Below are 23,509 nucleotides of genomic sequence, written 5' to 3' on the forward strand. Positions count from 1 at the left end.
GTCCACAAAAACATCTAGCTAACAAAATGCTTACACTCTCAGCTGACTATTATATACAGCACTAATACAGTGGTACCCCGGGATACGAAATCACCGTGTTACGAAATTTCCGGGATACGAAAAAATCCCATAGGAAAAAACTGTTTCGGGTTACGTTTTTTTTTTTCGGCTTACGAAAAAATTTTTGGTGCTTTTCGGCGCTTTTTCACACGAAATCGCGGCTTTTAGCGCTAGCGCCTATGGCTTTTTCGGCTAGCAAAAGATTTCGGGTTACGAATGGCGCCGCGGAACGGATTACATTCGTAACCCGGGGTACCACTGTAGTCTGAAAGAAAAACTCCAGTGCTGATTTGGATTGTTATATCATGGCTTATTAAATTGAAATGTGATTGTAAACAGCTTCCTCCCCTTTGCAGTGCATCTGAATGTGCTGCAGGTGAAACAGGTTAGGTTTAACTACTACTTGTGCAAAGGCTACACACAAAAACAAGGTGTTCATTTGTATCAATATATTAAGCAGTTATGATTATCCCAACATCTTGTTGCCTGGGACAATTATTGTTTGCCATAGCATGTGGATACACTGGCACTACTTTCTCTTTTCTCTCTTGTAAACTGCATAAACAATTTGTATACAATTGTTTGTGTGAACTTGTCATTAAAAGGGCTCTGTTATTGAGACTGTTCATTTTCAAACTGTCTTTAAACAGGTGTCTCAGATGTACTGAAATGTTACATTCATTTTTTTTCCTTGACTGTTCTTTGGATAATGAGATACTGTCTGTTAATTCAGAGCAAATGGGTTTTTGTAAACTGGTAAATCAAGCAGAGGTTATAGTTTATAGTAATTATTATTCTGATCTCATGCTGATATTAAAAAAAAATTATTGTCTCTTCCTGAAGGTGCTATACAAAAGGTATAGATAAAGGGAGTTGGGGGGGGAGAGACAACACCCCAATTTTGTTTCTTGTGTTTTTAATTCATAATATGGCTATATTAGGCTATTTAAGGGAGACAGACAGCATAATTTTGCTGTAAATGTAGCACAATAGCAGCTATACAAATTATGGATAACTTAATCTAAAAATTGAGTATTCTGTGCCCTTAATGCTATGTGGCACACTCAGTGCAGGTTGAGTCTCCCTTATCCAAAATGCTTGGGACCAAAAGTGTTTGGGATATTGGATTTTTAAAAATTTTTATTTTGGAAAAGTACAGGCTACCTATGGCCACCTAAGGCATTTTAGCCACTCCCCCAGTCTTCCATGACCACTAGAGAGAGGTAGGGGAAAATTTCACCACATTTGGGGACCCTAGGTCACTTCTTACTAAAAAAAAGACCTAAAGCTGCCAGAGGAACCAAAAATGTGGGAAAATGGTTCCCATGTCCTCATATTACTTTCAGGGGCAAGTTTTTAAAATACTTTTTTGTGGGGGTTGGGGTGGCCCTCTAATGTCCCCAGATGGACCAGTACAACTCCATAAGCCCCAACAGTTGCCTTCCCTCGGTGCATATGCTCAGACTGTGAATGTTGTCTTGAGCAAAAACTACTAAACTGAGTGGTCAATTGATTTTGTTAAGTTTTTAAAAAAGAACCTGTTCAGTAACTTCATAGTCAAATTTCTTGAATCTTTTGTCACTGTACATAAGCGTAGGAGCTGCTGTGAGGTAAAAAGAAGAAGTCAAGTTCTTAATCATTATTTTCATTAGTCCAGTATCAGACAACTTATATATGTTATGCCATAGAAGGATTCATAGATAGAGTCATAGAGTTGGAAGAGACCACAAGGGCCATGCAGTACAACCCCTTGCCATCCAGGAATACACAATCAAAGCACTCCAGACAAATAGCCATCCAGCCTCTGTTTAAAATCATGTCCTAAATCTTGAGGATATAAGTTACAAGGCCTCTGCTAAACTTTAAAACAGTTAGCAATAGCGTGTACATTTCTGTACTGCATATCAGTGAACTCACCACTCTCTAAGCGGTTTACAACGTATAAGCCAATTGCCCCCAACAGGCTGGGTACTCATTTTAGCAACCTTGGAAGGATGGAAGGCTGAGTCAGTCTTGGAGCCCCTGGATGCGGTATCGGCATTTAACCACTGCGCCACCAGGGCTCCCTTGTCAGTTTAATCTGGCTTTAACTTTCTGTTGGAGGTGATCCTTTTTATGGCCAAAGTTTATATAAATTGATTAGAATCAATGTAGTTCTTATTGGATAGTTGAGAATAATTCTCTGAAGGTCTCCCCACCCAATTTGGGAGAATATCTTTTTCATCTTCATATACATATATGCTGATGTAACATTACATACCTCTTAAATAGTTGCTTTCAGAGCACTGTTTGGTTTTTGCAACTCTGTGTTCTAGCTTGGTTTTTTTAAAAGGGATAAGTTCTTTGTTACTTTGGTGCTTTTATATGTGTTTGCTGCTGCTGCTGTTGTTGTTGTTGTTGTTGTTGTTGTGTACCTTCAGGTTGTTTCTGACTTATGGCAACCCTAAGGCAACCTATCATAGGGTTTTCTTGGCAAGTTTCTTCAGAGGAGGCTTGTTATTGCCATCCTCTGAGGCTGAGAGAGTGGGACTAGCTCAAAGTCACCCAGTGGGTTTCCGTCACTGAGCTAGGATTTGAACCCTGCTGTCACAGTGTCCTAGTCTAACATTCAAATCACCATACCATACTGGCCCTCATGTATATGTGTACTCTCATGATTTAGATCCCACTGTAGTTAGAATGTGTGCTTAAATGTCAATTCAGATTACTGAAAACATTTTGAAAAAAAATTCCATTTACAAGAAGGAAGACCAGTTTATTATAGTATGAGTAGTATTGTCGTATGAGTAGTATTCTTGGTTGAGTGGAGTCAGACACTTGGATCTTGGCTTACTAAATTGTGAAATGGACAGGACTTTTGAACAGTCACTTTACAGAAGTAAAATAGAACATTATAACACAGAAAGAGCCAAATGCTAATTTTAAAAAGTTGGAAAATGAAAGTGCTCAGTCAGATAACTAAAAGGACACCAATTTTGGTCCCTCGCAAACCTGTCTGAAGATTGTTCTGGGATACTACTACAGAGAATGTCATTTCCTTGAAGTAAAGGATAGATGTACAGTTGCCCCTCTGTTTGCATGGGCTTCAGATCCATGACCTTCGCCTACTCACGAGGAGCAAACGGAGGGGGCTAGAATGGGGCATGTTCCCCCATTCAAGCCTGTGGGGCTTGAATATCTGTGAGTTTCTGTTTCCGTGGGGGAGTCCGGAACGGAACCCTTGCAAAAACAGCGAGTTTGACTGTGTTTGTTAACACTTTGTATCAACTTGTGACTGCTAAGAAATATGCATTATAAATATATAATACAATCTACTTCAGTGCCCAGAAACAGACAACTACATCAAAACAACCCTAGAGAAAATACAGATTTGAATGTAAAGTCCACATGAGGATTTCTACTAGTATGAAATAATAATAATAATAATAATAATTTTTATTTATATCTCCCACTTCTCCCTTCAGAGCAAAGCGGGATTACAGCAATAAAAACTTCATAAAATACATAGACAATACAAAATACATTAATCAGAAATAAAAAGGGAAGAGTTGTTACAGTATTGCTCACAGTTATAAGAATCAAGTCATTGTATTCAGATGTTCAAAATCAGATTAGAGGAGATCCGTTGGATAGGATAGACGTAGGTTTAGTGCATCTCCTCTCCTACAAAACATTGCTTCCTACAGTTAGACAGGCCTTCTCATGCAGTTCCTTATGCAACATGATAACTACCTCCAATTTCAGTCTTCTCAAGCATATTGAACAATATATAGGCCCAGCCAGCCAGCCAGTCTTTGCCTTGGCCCCTGTCATGTGGCTGCTTTGCTATGGCTCAACTGCTCAGACTGCCTTCTCTCTGGAGCAGAGCAGCCACGTGACTGGAGCTGAGGCAAAGGCTGGCTGGATGGGCCATTCAATCTGCTCAATCTGCAAACTGGTGGGAAGAAGCAGGAGAAAAGCCTTCCATGCTCCTCTTGCACCTCTGAGTTAAGATTTAATAGATATTGTAATTGTTAATGGTTCAGTGTTCAGATATTATTTATTCTTACATCATTATCATTATTATTTTAAATCTTGTGTTAAGTCTTGAGGATCTACAGCAACTATATATATTCAAAATCCCTGGTAAAGAAAAGGTTAAGAACCACTGACCTACTACTTTATCTTCTCAGTCAGAAATAGGACTATATATCATTCTGTTTCCAAGGATTTTAATATTCTTTTGATTGGATTATTTGGGGAAGAAATCCCCACTCCCTTGCTTACATTGCTGCTTCATAGACTTGCAGTAGTCAGGAGGAAGGAAGATGTTTTTGCTCTAGTTCTACTGAAATTGTTTTGCAACAGGGAATATTGGTAGAGTACTCAGGTTATGAAAGTCCAGAGTGGTGATTGGTCACCTGTGCTTGATTGACAGGTTACAGGGAAAAACAAAAACCCATTTGTTCTGGATTAATGGAAGTGGAAAACAGAAAATGAGTATCAGGTAAAATTCTTTTTAAAATATTTGCAGTACCTTAGATGAGTTGCAAGCAGTCAAATACAGTGCTTGGGTTCCACTCAGTAATCAGCTTTTTCGGGTATCTATGTAGCTTATTTAACTACAGTAGCAAAGGCTATGGAGAATTCCTCCAATAAACCAGGAAGACCAAGAATTATTACTAACTGGAATCGGTATGTAAATTGTTATTTAGGCATGAGGAGAAACCACAGGTGTTATCTAGGCATAAAGAGTGACCACTGGAAAGTGTTCTGATATTTGGTGGAGTATTATTTTCCTTATAATATTTATTTTGACAGTTAAAAGTAATAGACGACTGATTCTAAACGGGTTTACTCAAAAATAAAGTCAGTGAAACTTGTTTCCTAGGCATACATTTTCAGAATTGCACTTTATGTAGAGAACATACAGTAGAGGAAAAATATTGTCAAAGACAGTGTAAACCTGTTCAAATAACTTTATATGATTTATTAAAATGTCATGAAATAGAAAACGTAGCCTGAATTCATGCACAGTTTGCCTGATTTTGTTTATAAATGATATTACAAAATAAATGACATGTTGAATATAGTTCCCATCTAACTGCATACCTCTTTTAAATAGGTTTATCATGGACGCATGCTTGAAATTAAGAGTGCAGATTACTAGTATTCTCTTAATTTGTTTGCTGCTGTATTTCAGATTGAAGGACAAGGACATGGGGCAGTTTTTGACTGCAAGTGTTCTCCTGATGGCCAGCATTTTGCTTGTACAGATTCTCATGGACATCTTTTGATATTTGGCTTTGGCTCCAGCAGTAAATATGACAAGGTAACTAAACTTATTTAACCTAGTTTTGTACAAGAATTATAAACTGTCTTTTCTGTTATTCGCATGATCTTCCAACCTGACTGAAATCTATACACATATTGTTATACAGTCCTTCCTCTATTCTCACAGTCTTCGGATCCGTGTCCCTCACTTATGTGTGAGGGATGAACGAAGGGAGAATGAATGGGGCGTGTGCTCGCGGCATGCGCCTGCGTGCCTGCACCTATATTCAAGCCAATGGGGCTTGAATATAGGCAAAACTCTGTTTTCATGAGGGGGTCCTGAATGGATCCCCTGTGAAAAAGGAGGGGCAACTGTCTTTAGTCTTCATTTTCTCTGTTTGTAACTAAAGCACCTGAGAAATGTTTCTGTAGTTCATGGCTGCTTAATGACTGTTCTGAAATAACTACTTATACTATGTAAGGATAAATACTATGAAAACAAGCTGCTAAAGAAAATAAAGCATGCCCTTTAGTCCATGATTGAAATAATAATAAAGTGAAACAGGTATCTTTATTCTTAATGCAGGCTTCCTGGTACTACAAGTTGAGCATTCCTTATCTGAATCTCTTGGGACTAGAAGTGTTTCACATTTCAGATTTTTTTTATTTTGAATTTTGAATTTTGGAATACCTATATTTGCATAGACATAACGAGGCTGAAGAGAGACTGAGGAGCTGTGAAATGGAAGGAGACATGGATTCCTGCCATTTCACAGATCGTCTCATCTCTCTCCAGCCTTACAAATAGAGTAGAGGTATGTACTATGTTGTTTGTGTCATGGCTCAAAAGGTTTGGGGTTTTGGACTAGTGAGGATTTTGGAATTCTGGATAAGGAATACTTAGCCTGTATTTTATCTAGGATGTGGTGATACAGTTTTAATGATTTTACAGTGGTAGTTCTGCAGTTCTTGTTTTTCTTTTAGTGCTTCATCTGGGAAGCATTTTATCTTGGTCCTCCATGAAGAAGATTCTTTAAAAGGGGGATTGGAGTGTACCTTGCACTTGCTCTTTGGGGATGTTTGGATCGGCTGCTGTCTCCTAGGCCATTCAGGGTTTTTTTCAGAATTGATTAAATACATTAAGGTGAAACCTGTTGTTCTCTGGATGTCAGTGAACTATTGCCATTGGCTACTTATAGCCAGGGTTGATGGGAAATGAAATGCAACACCACTTGGGAACCAACAGGTTCACACTGTAGTATAATTGGTGTATTATTTGATGGGAGGCTAATAGTGAATATCTGATGGAGATCTCTGGTCAGCTAGTTCTTGAAAGAGATGTTTAAAACTAATAATAACAAACCACAGTGTTTGTTAATTTTAACCATTAAAATTAATTTCAGTTGAATGGTAAATAAAATCTGGTAAAAATCACTTCTGCTTTCTACTGTATCTTCTAGCAGTTATGACTGCATTTTTGTAAAATTGTTTTTGAATACTACTTTGTATCTATTTACAGATAGCAGATCAGATGTTCTTTCACAGCGATTATCGGCCTCTTATCCGTGATGCCAACAATTTTGTGTTGGATGAACAGACACAACAAGCACCACATCTCATGCCTCCCCCATTTTTGGTTGATGTGGATGGTAATCCTCATCCATCAAGATATCAGAGATTAGTTCCAGGACGTGAAAACTGTAGAGAGGAGCAACTTATTCCTCAGATGGGGGTAACTTCCTCAGGTATACTTACCTTCAATATTATATGGGACTTTATTGTTTTCTTGAGATGTGCAGAATTTTGTTATGCAAAAATGATAGGTAAATGATCCATGGAGTCTATAACTTGTTAAGTAATGCACATTTATATATTTTGTACATATATGCACAATTATATGTTTTATATCTGTTAAAGAACTAAATACATGTTCTTCTTTTCATAGGATTGAACCAGGTCTTGAGTCAACAGGTTAGCCCTTTGGACAGCATGATACAAAGACTTCAGCAAGAGCAAGACCAGAGACGGTCTGGAGAGGCTGGAGCTAGCAATATTAACATAATTGGCAGGGGTAAAAAACCCACCTTTTTATTTAAAGAGCTGGATAATCAGAATCTGATAATGACATTCAGTATATTATATTTATCAAAAAAAGAACATTTAAGTATCTTCCTCGTCCTCCTCCTCTTCATCCCTTACAGTTATTTTCCAGTAATGAAAGGTTTTTATGTGTTCTAAACCAGTGGGATTTAATCAGTTACAGAAATTATCAAGGAAACCTAATGAAGTTATATCATGTCACTTATTTTATATTTACAAATGTTATGGTTGAATATTGTGTACTCATGGTAGTGTGCTAGCAGAAGATTTAATTCAGGTTGCCTAAACTGTCTTTTAAGTAAGAGCAATTTCTTCTTAGCTGTGAGAAATATGTCTTCACGGTGATGTGGAGTTTTTGTGTAATTGTACTGACTTGGGTCCTTAATTTCTCTTCCATAAACCCAAGAACTTTTTCCATTTATGGAAGGAGCTCCAATTCAGTAGCACCTTTCAGTGTTAGAGAGTAAGGGAGAATATTTTTGTACAATCCCACATCCTCTGATATCACTTCCACTGCTGTTCAAAAAGGTCTGGAACAGTGAACACAGGAGGAATGGGAAAGGGGCATCCTCTCCCCTTCAATTATTCTGTGAGTTAGATTTGGTCATAGGATCCAGGCTATTAACTTTACACTCATGTTTCTAATTACTGCAGATTTTATCTGTGTTTCTCAGCATAATCTCAAAAAATGTTGGTTGATAATTTTGTTTTTGTTTTATAGGCTCTGTAAATGCCACCTCAGAAGTCCATTCACCACCAAATGTAGGATTAAGACGCAGTGGACAGATTGAGGGAGTACGACAGATGCACAGCAATGCACCAAGAAGTGAAATAGCTACTGAAAGGGACCTGGTGGCATGGAGTCGAAGGGTTGTGGTCCCAGAGCTAACAGCAGGAGTAGCCAGGTAAATACAGCATTTATGGTGTGAAAGCTGTAAATTTACATTTCTAGATTTCAATTTATCTGTTTGATAGAGCAGATTGGAGTGGCAGGGGTGTTGGTTTACAGCAATTTGAAGCTAATAATTCACTTAATATAGAAATAAATTCATATTAACATCGATTCTTCTTTGTAGTCGGCAGGAAGAATGGCGAACAGCTAAGGGAGAAGAAGAAATAAAGATCTACAGGTCAGAAGAGAAAAGAAAACATATTACAAGTCATGTTGTAAGAGAGAACAAGATACCTTCTTTACCTAAGGTATGCAGCACACTTAATCTCCATAATGCAAAATGTCATGAGTACTGGAATCCTAAAAGAGTTACTTAGAGAGGTAGACTTGATCAGAATTAGCAGGAATCACTGTGGAGTAGATTTGATTAGTATTGAGCCAGAAATTAAAGATTCAACACATCACGATTTCACACAAGCCAAAGCTAGTCTTAGGGAAAGCTTGAAAGTAGGCTGATATAAGATAATGTAGCCATGTATGATTAGGGAGTGCTTGAATGCACTGATAAGCAGTATAAAAATGTACTTGCTATTGCTATCTAAAAATAATGTTTCTTTGCATGAACATATGTACACATACTGAAACAGGATAAAAAGCCTGTATTGAAAGACTTCTGAAAAGCCTTTGCATCTTTTGAATCATTATACCTTGAAGAAAGATTTATAAGAATTGCTGCAGTGATTTTATTGTATGTATTTTACTTGTACTGATTTAATAGTCGAAAAGTTATTGTTACTTGTATGGAAGCTCAGGATAGTGAAATAAAACATGGTAGAGAGTGATATTCAAGTAGTTCTGAACATGTTGTTGGACTGGGGGCTGAAGTTGTGAAGACAAAGGTCTTGAACAAGGCACAAATATAAACTAAAAGCGGGCTGCTTGTGGCCTTATAGCTGTTGCTGAATCATAAGACAGTTATTATTGCTTGTGTTAGCCAAGGCGTATGGTAATTGCTATATAACAGTCTTCTGGAAGGCTATAAGTTGTCCTCTCTTAATTCAAACTACTGTGTGAGTTATGCTGAACTTTTAGATATTGGGAATTTTTGTATTGCACCCAAAATAAATTGTGCTCAACACGGGAGGATGATGGATCTAAATGGTTTCTGGAGGTTCTTGGGAATTTTCTTTTCATTCAGGTTTGGAGTTCTGTTGACGACTGGACTCTGGAGTGGAAATGGCCCAGACAATTGATATACCTGATCTGGAATAGCTTCTTTCTGCTCCCAGAGCTCAGCTAGTTTATTGATGGCTTAAGGTGCTGGCAACAGTGAAATGGCACTGATGACAACTAGCGTGGTAGTGGTGGTGGTGCTGGAAAGTATCATGGTTCGTTCAATCAAGCATGAGATAAGGACCCTCTTTGTCTGTTCTGTTAATGATGTAGCATTACATCTACTCAGTTGAGGTGGAGTTTTTTTATTTTTGCTTTTTGACCCTATTGGGGAGATCATAATCTTATTAATTTGCTTGTCACATTGTGGATAAATAATCTACTCCCACTTAGATGCTGCATGGTAGAATACTACTAGTAACTGAACCTTCAGCATTTCATTGTCCAGTTCTGGTAAATACTTTGCCATTTGTGCAGTTTGGTACAAGATTCTTCAAGTAGTGAGACTGGATGTGTATGCTGAACTACCTTGCATATCCTAGCTAATGTAATCTAAAAAAGTGAGTGGTGGGCGTAGTGGACCCCCCACCTGCAGGGATGCCCTTTTGCCTTCTCTTAAATGGCCTTCTAGCAGATTGTTAACACCTTTAGAAAGATTTTCTAAAGAATAATTCAGCTCTCTCACTGAATTATTTTTTAACTTGCTAGGAATTGCCTGATCAAACTGTTTTAATATAGTCCTCTTTTTAATATTTTATTATTTTGCAGTTGTTTTAAATATTGTTGTAAACCTATTTGAGCTCTGTTGAGAAGAGAGAGAATATACAAGTAAATGTTTTTAAAATACATGAAATAGGTGCTAATGATTAAGGACACATTATAGGAAACCTCGGAAACGTGCCTTTCTTCTTGAATGAATATTTATTCATAAACATGAAACTTAGTTGATGTTTCTCTGTGTACAATGTGGGACCTCAGGTCTTAGAAACTCCTCTCCAGCACTGAGAAAGTGGGAGGAGACTTAGTAATAATATTCCCATAATACATAGTTTTAAAACTGTTGGGAATATGAACAAAATATCTGGGAGAATAGAAATTAATTTTAATATTGTGCAAGATCATAGCATTGGTGACTTTTTCTTGAAAAATATGAACGGACGGATGCTTGTTATTTGCTGTTGTGAGCAAAACCAAGAGAAGATCACTTGTGGACAGAGCCTCATTAGATTGTACCTGAAACCTGTTCTTTGCAATAATAGATCTATATTTTAATGTAGGATATCATAATAAAAAGTAGCATGCTTCATAAAAAGTATAATGTGTTTAATAAAAAGTATGGTTGTTCATGAATTCATTTTATAGCAGTTTGCATCAGATAATGTTTATGCAAATATTAATGTAACTTTATACTGTGTTTCAATCTGTTTACAGGATATCTTGTGATTTCTAACACTTGAATGTTCAGATAGCAATATTAACAGAGAAGCATAGGAAACGGCCCTATATCGAGCCAAACTATTGGTTCACCTAATTCAGAATCACCTGCAGTGACTGGCATTGTATCGCCAGGACAGAGTGCTCTTTCTCAGTTGTAGCTAGTGTTGCTAGGGATTGAATATGGGACCTTCTGTATGCAAAGCTGATACATTATTGATGTTCTACAATCCATACATTTTTTGTTACTTATTATATGTTATGGGTGCTTCATCCTGGTCTTCTCTATTACACAGAATTTAATTCTAGCATATTTTCTCCATGTTTAAAAATCAGTTAACACTGGAATTAAAATTTAATTTCAAATTGTTACTTAATTTTTAAAATAATAGTTATTTTATGTCTTCATAGAATCAGTCTAACGATCATATATTAGATGCCAATGATTCAAAAAAACAACAGGCCAATTTACATAACTACCGCACTAGACATGCATTGGAAGAAACTGCAAGGCCAAATGAAGACATGGAAAATGGAAGCAGTTCATCAGATGTAAGATACTAAGCTATATTTAATAAAGACTGTGGTGTTTGTTTGTTTGTTTGTTTTTCAGGGAGCTTCCATTAGTCTAGTGTTTCACCCCAGTGTTTCTGACATCTCATCTCTGGATGGTACCATTTTCGATAAAGTCAGCACTCAGAAAATGAATTTTCTGCTAGTATATCTGATCATTAGTTAACGTTCTATTGCTTTTCAATTAGGAGACTTATTTACCTTGAATTGAAAAAGGTTTGCATATACAAAGATATTTGGTAGTATTTAAGTGCAATTTACAAATCTTTGGTAATATCTGAGTGTAATTCCTTTATCTACTGCATTAGGACATCAAAGTCCCGAGCTCTGGGGCTTTTGAATTTAAAAATATTAGTTTGGAGTAATAACACTATTGTTCAAGCTTAAGTGTTGAGATAAGTTTAATGCTCATTTGTGTGCTTGATCTATATTCTACTTTTTTCCATGAATGAGATTCAAGTAAACCTACAATAAAATAAAATTGTTATGTTAAAAATATAAAGCAACATTTCGGAACGTATTAGTAAAATAAAATACAACAGTTAGCATCCCTTTCCATGGCAAGAAACGTCAGTTGTGAAAGAACTGCCTGAATTTACCCGATAGGAAATTCTAGAACCTGGGAACAACCAGATCTCTTTCACACCTCCACTAGCAATTGTTAGAAGGTAGCAGAACTGAGAAAACAGTTCTGCTTCAAAGACTCCAGCACCCCAGAAGGCTTTAATGGAAAAATATAGTCCTTCAGAGTGACTAGATCCAAGCTGTACAGGGTAATCTAGGTCACACCTAGCATTTTGAATTGTATGTGGAATCGCACTGGTAGGCAGAGTCGTGGGTCAAATTGTTCATAAAAATGGAAAATCACACTGTGTTGCTGTGTATTTGTGATAATGGATTAAGATATGCATACTCACATTTCAGAAATAGTTGTGAATATTCTTCTCATTGAGCAAGGCTATTGTAAAACTTAATTCTCAATTTCTAATAAAGATGTGTTCTGTAAAGATGAGAAAAAAATGTACTAGTATATGAACACGCATTTTTTGTGGAAATTTTATGCAAACATACAAATGTGTGGGTGAATGATGTTAAATGGTAGTATTTGTTATTATTAATATAAGCAAAGTCAGCCATAAAGAAAATACTGTTTTGATCCTAGGAGGGAGAAGCAGTTGTTGCCAGCGGTGGAACGTCTGAAGATGAGGGGAAGGCATGGCACAGTGATGGCAGTTCTAGGTAAATGATTGAATGGGAGGATGCACGCTGTCTATATGTAAATGGTGTAAAATCTGGTCCTCCCTTCCTACTCCTCCATTTCCTCCAGCAACAAGGAATATACATTAAAATTAGTCCAGAGATGATACTGGTCTGTGGACAAGCCTGCAAAAATGGTCATTGATGTCTCTACTTTGTTCTGGGGAAAAAGTGGTACTAAAGATAACCTGAAACATCTTTGGCTTGAATGCTCCAAATTTAGCAAGTATTGGAAGAAGGTTTTACAGCTAATTGCTGCAACAAGTCAGAATGTTAAGTGATGCAATGCTTTGCTTCTCTTGTCTCTATTCTAAAGATGATAATGCATATTTGCACCACAAAGAATTAATTTTCTTCTTACTTTTGGTGGCATATATGGAAATAGCCCAACACTCAATGACTTGTCCCTATGCTCCTAGCTAGATAGGATGTGGTCACTTGCGTTGGCCGAGAAACTTGCCTATAATTTAAAACAAGCCAAAGGAGTAAAGACGAAAAACAGTTTAGAATATATGGTTTACCTTTATTGTTTATGCTAATATAGAGGCCTCACATTGGGCCCCTCCTTCCCTGCTGAAATTTTGGAGAAATGTTTTTTCAAAAAGATTCCTCAATACTTAGTATCTAAAATGTGAAGCCAGATGATGCTAATTGTTGTTGTTTTCCTTTTCCTTTCTTTCGGTTTATATTATGATGCTCTTGTTAAAGGGCATGGCTGTTTCTTTTTGTACTACGAAGTTGTAGATTTCAGTAAAAATGTGGGGAGGAGTAAATGCTCAATAAGCTATATATCAATCAGTCAATACAATTTATTGAGTAGCCCAAGGGCCGTTTCAAAATATTAGTAACATAATAAAAAGCAGTATCACACAGCTATATATAAAATGTAAATAAGCTATATATGTGTTACTTTAATGCAGGGAAATTCACTTTTAAGATACTTTTCTGGTGCTAGTCAATTAAAAAAAAATCCCATAGTTTGCAATATTGATTACTATTTAGAAAGAAAAAAATAAGATTTAGACAGAAGAGGAAATGCTCTAGAAAACTTAAATCAGGATCCAAAAGGCTGTTCGCAAATAGGGTTTTTTTAACCTTTCTCTTTTAATTGATAATCCATGCCTTCTTTTCTAGTCTACCCTGAAAGCAGAGAGGTTGTCATGTGTGAAGTTTTCATAACATGTAGGTGCTGCAGTCCTGAATTCTTCTACTGCTTGCATGTAGACAGTTATTTCTAGGATCTAATCCTGATTTATAATTAATTTTTGGTTATTTTTTTTAATAATAAAGACAGTCTAGTGTGAATCAACAACATGGGAGTATCATTCCTCTGAAAGAGCAGATCTGTAGCTTAGGCTGTTTCTTGAATCAACTCGGTCATTTGAGGTTCAATTAATTTCAGTGGCTGGGCGGACCTTTTAACAGTTGTAGCTGTTTTCCTAAACAATGACTACTTATTGTCAGTGGTAATCTTTAAAGTCCTAAATGGTTTGGAAAACAATATTTGCAGAGACATATCTCCAAATCCATCTGTCTCTGAATTAAGCTTATCAGGAGAAGCTCTGCTTCAAGAGCCTTGGGTATTAACAAAGAAGAGAGCATTTTCAGCTGTGGCACTTCAGCAATGGAATCCTCTCCTCATGGATGTATGAGAAATAGCTGCTCTGTCAAGGGGAAAGTATCAAATATGTTAGTTAGTTAACTTTCATTCCCGAAATTGTTTCTGCTCACCTGTTATAATTATATTGTATAATTTTTGTGTGAAATTGATAGAGCCCCTTTTTCAGTAGTGTTCAGCACTTAAATTTACCCCATTTCAATTTCAATAGTTAGTGTGAGAGTGGGACTCATTCTCAGGATGGCAGGTGGAGCAATCCACTACCTTTGGATTTTACTCCAGGCACCATTTCCCTGGACTTCCAATCCAACTGGAAAGTTATATTTTTTTACAATGTGGATAAAACGTGTAATGATTAAATTTTTCTCTTCCCAGTGATTATTCTAGTGATTATTCTGATTGGACAGCAGATGCTGGAATTAATCTGCAACCACCAAAGAAAGTTCCTAAAATCAAAACAAAAAAAGTAGAGAGTAGCTCAGAAGATGAGGAAGGTCCTGAAAAACAAAGGCAAAAGCAGATCAGAAAAGAAAGAAAAAAAGGTATTGAAGAAAAAGATGGTCCAACATCACCAAAGAAAAGGAAACCCAAAGAGAGAAAACAAAAGGTTGTATTATAGTTACAGGATAACTACCATTTAAAAATGCTTCTAGTAATATTGCTTAATTTCTCCTTAGCATTAAATTAATATGAACGATTAATTAATATGAATGCTTTAACACATGTTTACATTATTTGCAAACTGAAAATGTGTATGTGAGATGTCATTTTTAATTCATGCTTTAAATTTTGAATTTTCATCTGTAATAAGGTCATAGAGTTGGATTAATAGTTCCATTCTGTCAAAGAAAATTTAGTTCTTTGGATCTCATTTGTAGCACGCGTTCAGTTCGATTATTCCATCCATATTTCACAGGAAGGGTTTGATGTTGCTTTGGCTCAGATTTTTCATGCCAAAGATCTATTTTACTTAGTGTGGTTTGCAGAAATATTTATTCTTCTCCTTCAGCCTTTCCCCATTTTGTTATTTTACACACTGGAATGAATCTAAATGGCATTGTTGCTATGTGATGTACACAAGATACTACATAGAACACTATACAAGAAAAACAAAATGGATTTGATAAATGAGATAATAGTGTACATTGTGTCAAGATCGATGAGTAGAGGAGAGTTGCAGATCAGATCATAATTGACAGCTTGCCAGATGTCATATTTTATGATAATTTTCTTTAACTTGGGCCCTTGATATCATTGGGGTTTGGTTCCAGAACACCCCCCCCCCCAAAATAGATATCAAAATCTGTGAATGCTCAAGTCTCATATTCAGTGGGATAGTAAAATGTATCTATTCCATAAAATGACAAAATCAAGGTTTGCTTTTGGGATTGTGTGTGTGTATTTCAAACCATGGTTGGTTTAATCTGCGGATGACGGAAGGTTGACTATATTACAAATTGCACCCTCCCCAGCCAGCAGTTGAACTATGGAGCTGTTGGAGTTTACCCCTCTCCACAGGGAAAGGGACATCAAAAGTTGCAGCTTATATGGTTTATACAAAGTATTATACTCCTCTTGCTAGTGAATTATATGGTTTGGTACTTACAAATTACTTCTTCCAAAACAGCTTTCTCCCTGTCTCAAGAAGAACCAATAGATTTCAAGCCCTCCAGTCTATTGTAATAAAAGCTCAGTTCAGCAAACGCTTGAGCTGCTATAACACCAGAGACTGCTAGATGGTGCTAGCATTTAAGCCATGGCTTTTCTTTTTAAGAGGTTTTTTCTCCCTATGAAAGGCAGCTGTTTACTCACTCTGCTGGGGTCTGTTGCTTGTGCTGTCCTCTTGAGCTTCCCACAGCAGGACATATCCAAAGGCTGTGAGGGTTGAGAGAAGGCTGTCGGCTCCTTCTTTCTGTACTCTATATTCTCTGTTTTTTATTGTTCCTTTACTATCTCATGTTCTCCTCCCCTTTCTCCCCTGCTTGGCATCCTGCCTTTTGAAGGGCTGTTCCATGGCACCACCCTCTCCTCCTCACACCTTCCTTGCTTATATTAGAGCCGAGCAGCTCTCACACATCCTAGAGACCTCAGCCTGAGCATGCTCAAGGGTAGTTCCCTTATTAAATGTACCCCTGTTACAAGAGCTTTTACTGGAAGACCTGAAAACTCATGCTGTGGAAGAAAACAAACTATGCCTCTAAGGGGCAATATGTTAATCACAGTTAACATAATGCTGTTTTCTCCAATTTTCTTATCCACGGATTCAAGCATCCACGGCTGGAAAATACTCAAAAAGTATATAAATTTAAAAAAGCAAACCTTGATTTTGCCATTTTATATAAGATACACCATTTCACTATGCTATTGTATTTAGTGAGACTTGAGCATCCATGATGGTATCCATTGGGGGGGGGGATCCTGGAACCAAATCCCAGCAGATACCAAGGGCCCATTGTAGTTTTAAACTCTATGCATAAAAGTAGAATGTCAGGTTTGCTGCTATTGCAATACACTTTCGTGTCTTTCCTCTTCCCCCTCCCCCCAACAGGATGTCTAATCAAAGTACAAATTAAATATAGTTTTCTCTAAGTGTTTGGGTGTAAGTGATGTCCTAAAGGCAGTTTCTTGAAGTGGTAGATTTAACTTAGATTTGTGTGGGTTTTTTTAGAGGTTGCCTGTGGGAGTGTTAGCAGAAAATGGCTTGACGTTGGAAGAATGGCTGCCTTCAGTGTGGATTACAGATCCTGTTCCCCGCCGATGTCCATTTGTACCACAAATGGGAGATGAGGTATTTCATTTTCTGTCTTCTGTGCTGCCCTTACTCTAGGCTTTCATGTGGCAATGTATTAGGTCATTCTGACAGTCTATCTTTAAAACCAAAATGTTCTGCAGTGGTTCTCAACCTTTGGTCCTTTGCTTGGGCTTCAGATCCCTGGGCCAACTTGGGTCCAAAACACACTGCAGAAATAATCCAGTTTGAGACTGCTTTAACTGCCCTGGCTCAATGCTAGGGAATCCTGGGAACTGTAGTTTGTGAGACATTTAGCCTTATCTGTCAGAGAGCTCTGGTGCCACATTAAACTACAGTTCCCAAATTCCTTAGCACTGAACCAGGACATTTAAAGCAGCCTCAAACTCGATTATTTCTGCAGTATATATTAGACCTTGGCCAACAGTCAGGAATTATGAGGGTCTTGAGATGTCTAAAGCTTTTCCTTTTTACTTACACACACACACACACACACACTCACTCACTCACTTCAAATTGGGCCTGGAAATTGTTCTAAGTGTGGTCTTTTTCTCACTCATCTGAACATGCACTGTAATGCACTGTAAGCTTCAAAATGCTCATGGTTGAACTCTCTCTTTGTAGATAGTTTTGAGCTTTTGTTCCTTGCTTTTTTATTGTGTTAAATCACAAGTAGTGTAGTATACATAATGTGCCCATATGTCATTGCCCATATGTCATTGTATGAAAATTTTGCATATCCCTCTTGGAAAGAGGCACTTGCATAAGATAACGTAGAAATATACAGGAGGTAGCTTTAATGTGAAATGATCATTGTGTCGTCATTTTAAAAGTATTGGCAATAAATATGTGTTTCGGAAGCTAAAGCCCAGTTTAAATAAGAGATCCACAGTTGCATGGAAATCGTAGAAGGCACTACCTCAGTTCACAGCTCTCTTTTAAACATTGGCCAAGATACTGTGTGAAAGATGTAGATAGCTAAAGTGACATAGCTACTTGACCTGCTAAGATAATAGAAAAACCCAAACAGCCACAGCAACTGAAGGAGTGCTGTGGTGCTAATAATAATAATAAATATAAATTATTAATAAACTCTTATAGAACATGACCACATAGCCCTGACATTTGCACATCAGCCACATAATATAACTTTTCACTAGGTGTTACAAATTTAATGGATCAGTATGTGGCAGAAGAGTGTTCCAGTGGTTTTTTTTAAAAAAAAATCTGCTTCTTTAAATAGAAAAGTAATGGTCTCATATTTGCTGCTAAACAGTTCAAGTGTTTGTAAGTACAGTCTGTTTAAGATATTTTTGGTAGATGAGTTTTACAGCAAGTAGTTCACTAATAGCAGGGATGTAGCCGGGGGGGGGGGGGGGGGGGGGGGGGGGCCCCCCCCCCCCCCACTTCAATGACTTCCACAACTTATGGTTGAAGACTTCTTAATGTATGAACACAGAGATTGCTCATGTGATTCTCTACCTTTTGACTGCCACATTCATAATCCTGAGTAAACCGCCCTCGTTCTGCTTTTGGAGCTGCAGATTTGGATGTGGATCATCCTGCTCATTCCCAGCATTAGAGCTGGTACAGGCCACTCAATGTTCTTTGACTGCTCTGTTGTTAAGGTTTACACACGGATTCCATAATGATCAAACCTGCAACTCATACCAGTCTGTCTAAAAGAGGGAAGAAAGACTGGTAAATAGAAAACATCCGCTTAGAGGATGGTGGCCATCATTTCTGGCTTTTCTAGCAATGGTGGATACCTACTGATGAGTGTGGCTGCTCACACTATTTAGATATATGAATCATAGCAAAGCAAACTGAAAAGAGTTTGACTTTTTATAAACCACATGGAGATTTAAGTCTACAAAAATGAATGATTTACCATTCACCCAACTGATTCATTGGTTTTAATCTAGCTGGGAGACAACCAATAGGATTTAGGCTTTAATGTGATAATCAAAATATGATGACCTTGAGAGTTAAGGTTTATTATCAAGTGCTTACAGAGGAATGTATTGTTAATTCTGAAGTTGGCAATTTACTCTAGCAATGCCAGTGGACAGAAAGACTTGGGAAAATGTTTGCCTCTAAACAACTTAATATTGTACATGGCATATTGGAATTCAACATGTTCAGAGCTAAAAAAAAAATACACTCTTTTAATATGTATATAAAAATGGTTTTTGAGTAATAACAAATCATTTCACAGTTTTCGAATGTATTAAAAATATCTTGTTCCCCTTCTTTACAGCACAATCAGCTTAACTTCTTTATGGTTGATACACTACGTACATAGTAAGTTCTGTCTCCTTTCTGTACAATAGGGGAAAGTAGACACATCATTGTTTGGTATTGGCTCCATATCCCAAGGACTCATTTTCTCAGTGTCTCCATTGTCCAACTTCAAGAAGAAAAAGAATCAAGTTAAGTTATTAGTGAAATTACATGAATATTTTGAGGATCAACACATATTGTACTTTACCTTTTGAAGAAGATAAAGAATGAGATATAAAAGGAGAAAATAAACACATATATATATAAACAAAGTTACTAACCAGACATTGTAGCACTGAAACAAGCTGTCAGGATATCGACTGAAGAGGCTCTTGACTTTCTATTGTTCCAAAACCAAGCATCATCAATTACTGTCTAAATCGATCACCTGGACAGAAACACACACTATTCATTATCTGTGTTTTTTCATAAATGTTACCAGTAATTTAGATTCAACTAACACTTCACAAACACAAGATGCAAGATGAAGAACAGATCCTAACTTAAGCTAAACTGACAGAGGAGGCTCTTTCTCAAGTTGAGACCTACTTTGGCATGTCTTTTTCATATACAGGGACAATATGAACAATTATCCCAGTACATTCTGTAAGATTTTTAAGTCTTCCATAGCCTCTCCTAGGATAGCATTTTTCACAGACATCAAACACGTAAACGAACATGCTAAAAGTTGTTCAAAATATAGCAGATATAAATACTACTCTTGTAGCTCAAACCATCTTGAACTGATAAACTCACTACTACGTGGAAATGGACAGAGGTTAGCATTAGGACTGAATTCTGCACCTGGGACTTTGTGAGCCAGTTTATCTACTCTAAGGGATTTTTTCTCTAGATTAGATACAGACTAATGTTCATCTTAATCTCTGTCTCCTTCCTAACAAGTTCAACAGGTAATTCTAAGGACATGAACAAAACTTAAATTCTTACTATTAAACTTGCAATAATAAAGGAAAGAAAATAAAAGGAAGGAAAAAACGAATTCATTCATCTATTCATTCATAACACGCTCCCAAATTAAATGTATTACATGGCAAATTAAATTTTTGTGTAACTCAAAAAGTGAAGAAATACATTCAATAATCAGCAATGTTAACATCTACAAGGGAGGAGTGAACAAAAAATGGGTGAGGTGTGCTGGATAAGCATGAGTCTATCAGTCATGATTTAGGGCCAAAACAGATGGCTCTGAAGGGGCGGTTTTAACACCACCCCTTTGATCACCAGAGTGGCTGCAGCAACTACACGCCATGGCCCCGATCTGTTTTTTTTACTGGCCCAAAAAGATAGTGGCAAAAGCCAACTTTTCCACTGCTGCTGCAGCTTTGCAGTGCTCCTGTAAACATCGTACTGCCAGAGCACTGCAAAGCTGCCCGCTGTGTGGTCAGGCAGGCCGCTTCACTGCGGCTTCCTGTTGGCTTGAGGGTATGCATCATCTAAACGAGCGCCCCCCCAACCACCAGGAAGCCATTTCGTCCCTTAGTTAATTTCAAATGCACAATTTGTTATTTATCCGTTTATTAAATTAGAGATTTTCATATAGCATTGTGTAATTTATAGAAAAGGAACCCATACTGCTATAATCAGTACTAAATCACTGTTTTATAGAAACTAACCATTCTAATTTTTGATTTAGTGTTGTTGCTGTTTTTTTATTTTATTAATCCCACTTCCCCCTAAATCGGGACTCAAAGCGGCTTACAATTTAAATAACAATACCATTAAAAGTATACAAAAGTGAACATAAAAATACAATTAAACTATTATACTATTAAAACACATCACTCATTAGAAGAATAAAGTGCAATTATAATAATAAAATTGTTTAGAAAACAGTTCAATCTGTACTTTACATTAAACTGTATATATTACATTGCTATTACAGTATAGGTGCTTAAAGGACTGTATCCTTCGAACATGCTAATAACCCACTTCTGTTTTATAATCAAATGAAATTTTGACACACTCACACATACAATCACTGGTATATGTTGTATCCTAAGAGACCCACCTATGTTCCATCTCTGTGTTTTGCATCATCAAATTGCTGCCTTAACACCAGGAATCTATAACATCTGGCATATCATGATACCTACATACAACCACAAATAATATGAAAACAGTGCTTACTATTTTTTAGTCACTTATATTTGAAAACGTATCAATTCCAACATGAACTTAGCAGAAATAAGATTCACCTGTGGTTAGAAATATATGTTTAGTAACAGAGATCAATCAAGAACAGATTAAAAAGTGTGGGGTGGATGGAGGTAACCTGGAAGTGAGCTGCCACTCAAACCAAAGAATTGTCCCTTCCTCTACCTCCTGCTACAGGCTGTCCCCCCCACCTGGTCCCAGGCAATCCTTATTGTGAGACATGTTATTCAACTGATGGATGCTATTCAATAATATAACTCAAAATTTCATTACAGCATATTTCAAAAATTTACAAACAACAATTTAATATTTGACTATAATGTCAACTGCTACATGAAGAGCAGGAGTTATTTTTCAGAAGTTCAAAGGTATGAACACATGAAAACTACTTTTAACCAGGTTCATTTTACAAGCACTTCTTATTATCTACAGCAGATCTATTACAAAAGAGGAAACACTGTGTTGTGTGACTAAACACCACAATAGCTATCAAACACTGTGTTGTATGGACTAAACACCACATTAGCTATATGTGATCTTTTTATTTCCTTACTTCATTGTAAAAGATCCTCCAGTCAGTTTACCAGTATCTGGGTCAAGAAAAGCAAGTTTAGGCAGCAAAGTGTAGGCAGCCCAACTTCCTATTTTATTCCAACTATCTTCATCAGCTCTTGTTCCTAACAGAAAAAAAATATACACATATATACATAAATATTTAAACTCACCTCTCAGCTAAAGAGGCTATCCTAATTTTTAAGTCTAGTTGGATCTACCTTGTAGATATGTGTAGGTTTTTTGTGCAAGATATTTTTTTAAAAAATTTAAAAAAATTAAAAAGAGAGATGAGAAAGAGACATACCCGTAGTTCCATTTTATGCCATGGCTGTTTTTTGGGATTAATGCTATATATTTTGTTCTTCTTTGCCCTTGAAACGTATGCTTCATGGCCTTGTCGGAAATAATAAACCTGAAAAACGTAAAGCGAAAATTAAAATGTGGATTACTTACTGTGAAGATCCATTCCAGACCACACGAAAGGAGATGGGAATAGGTTAATGCCTGCTGTCTCCCAGGCCAGACAGGGAGTAACATGCCCTATTTTAAACTATTTACAACTGGCCCCTTCCCCAGTACTTTCACAACCACGCACGGGAAGAAAAATTAAACAACCTAAAAAATAAGGGGGCAGTGTTGGTAGTGGTTTAAAGTGTTGTCCTAGGACTCCAGGAAGCCCGAGTTCAATTCCGTACTCAAAAAAGAAAACCCAGTGGGGGACAAATCACACTATCTCTGCCTAAGAGGAAGGCAATGGCAAGCTGCCTTAAAAGAATTGCCAAGAAAACTCCAAGGTAGGCAGAGTCAGAAGTGAGTCTTGAAGTTACCATAATAAACAACCAAACTGAACTGACAGAGACTAAGAGGCGAAGCAGACTGCCCTGAAGGAGTGGCTTGCCACTGCCACTTTGAGCACCAGATCAGAGCCGTGTCAACCACAAGTTGTGGCCTCAACCTAGTACTTCCCTGTGCTTTGCCACTGTGGCAGAAGTTTTTCCGCATTTTTTGGTGGCATGCAGAATCTAAACGCCATACCGCCAAATACAGCAACGCTGCCATCATGTGGTCAGTTGGGGCAGCTTCACGGTGGCCTTCCAGGGGCTTGGGTTGCATTGAGCATATGCCAAGCCACCAAGCTGCCAGAATGCCAGCTCTTTTTTGCCAGTTGTTCAGCCCCTAGCCTCACCTAGAGTGGGTCTGGATGTCTCTTTCTCTGCTATGTTTCCGTAAGGCTACATGGTAAGTAACAAATGTCTCATTCTCAGAACCTCGGAAGGATCTGTCTAACAACAGGATTTTACTCACAAGAAATGCAAACATACATTCTTTGATAGTTCTTTCTCTGTGAGACTTAAGGAACAGTCCACAGTACTTGATATTAATCTAT

At 37.3% G+C, this 23,509-nt stretch overlaps 1 protein-coding gene across 5 annotated transcripts in view; it reads left to right on the forward strand.

Annotated features, from left to right (window-relative positions):
- The window catches only part of LOC121926903 (pleckstrin homology domain interacting protein), a 126,177-nt gene that overhangs the window by 71,147 nt on the left and 31,521 nt on the right, over positions 1 to 23,509 (forward strand). For all 5 annotated transcript variants that reach the window (XM_042460643.1, XM_042460314.1, XM_042460564.1 and 2 more), the window contains exons 16-24: positions 5,243 to 5,371; positions 6,833 to 7,058; positions 7,259 to 7,384; positions 8,135 to 8,318; positions 8,490 to 8,613; positions 11,324 to 11,464; positions 12,648 to 12,724; positions 14,736 to 14,967; positions 17,029 to 17,148. In XM_042460643.1, the coding sequence (XP_042316577.1) occupies positions 5,243 to 5,371; positions 6,833 to 7,058; positions 7,259 to 7,384; positions 8,135 to 8,318; positions 8,490 to 8,613; positions 11,324 to 11,464; positions 12,648 to 12,724; positions 14,736 to 14,967; positions 17,029 to 17,148 (1,359 nt within the window). The remainder of the gene's footprint in view (positions 1 to 5,242; positions 5,372 to 6,832; positions 7,059 to 7,258; positions 7,385 to 8,134; positions 8,319 to 8,489; positions 8,614 to 11,323; positions 11,465 to 12,647; positions 12,725 to 14,735; positions 14,968 to 17,028; positions 17,149 to 23,509) is intronic.

The sequence above is a fragment of the Sceloporus undulatus genome, chromosome 1 (assembly GCF_019175285.1).
Source record: "Sceloporus undulatus isolate JIND9_A2432 ecotype Alabama chromosome 1, SceUnd_v1.1, whole genome shotgun sequence".
Classification (NCBI taxonomy): domain Eukaryota; kingdom Metazoa; phylum Chordata; class Lepidosauria; order Squamata; family Phrynosomatidae; genus Sceloporus; species Sceloporus undulatus.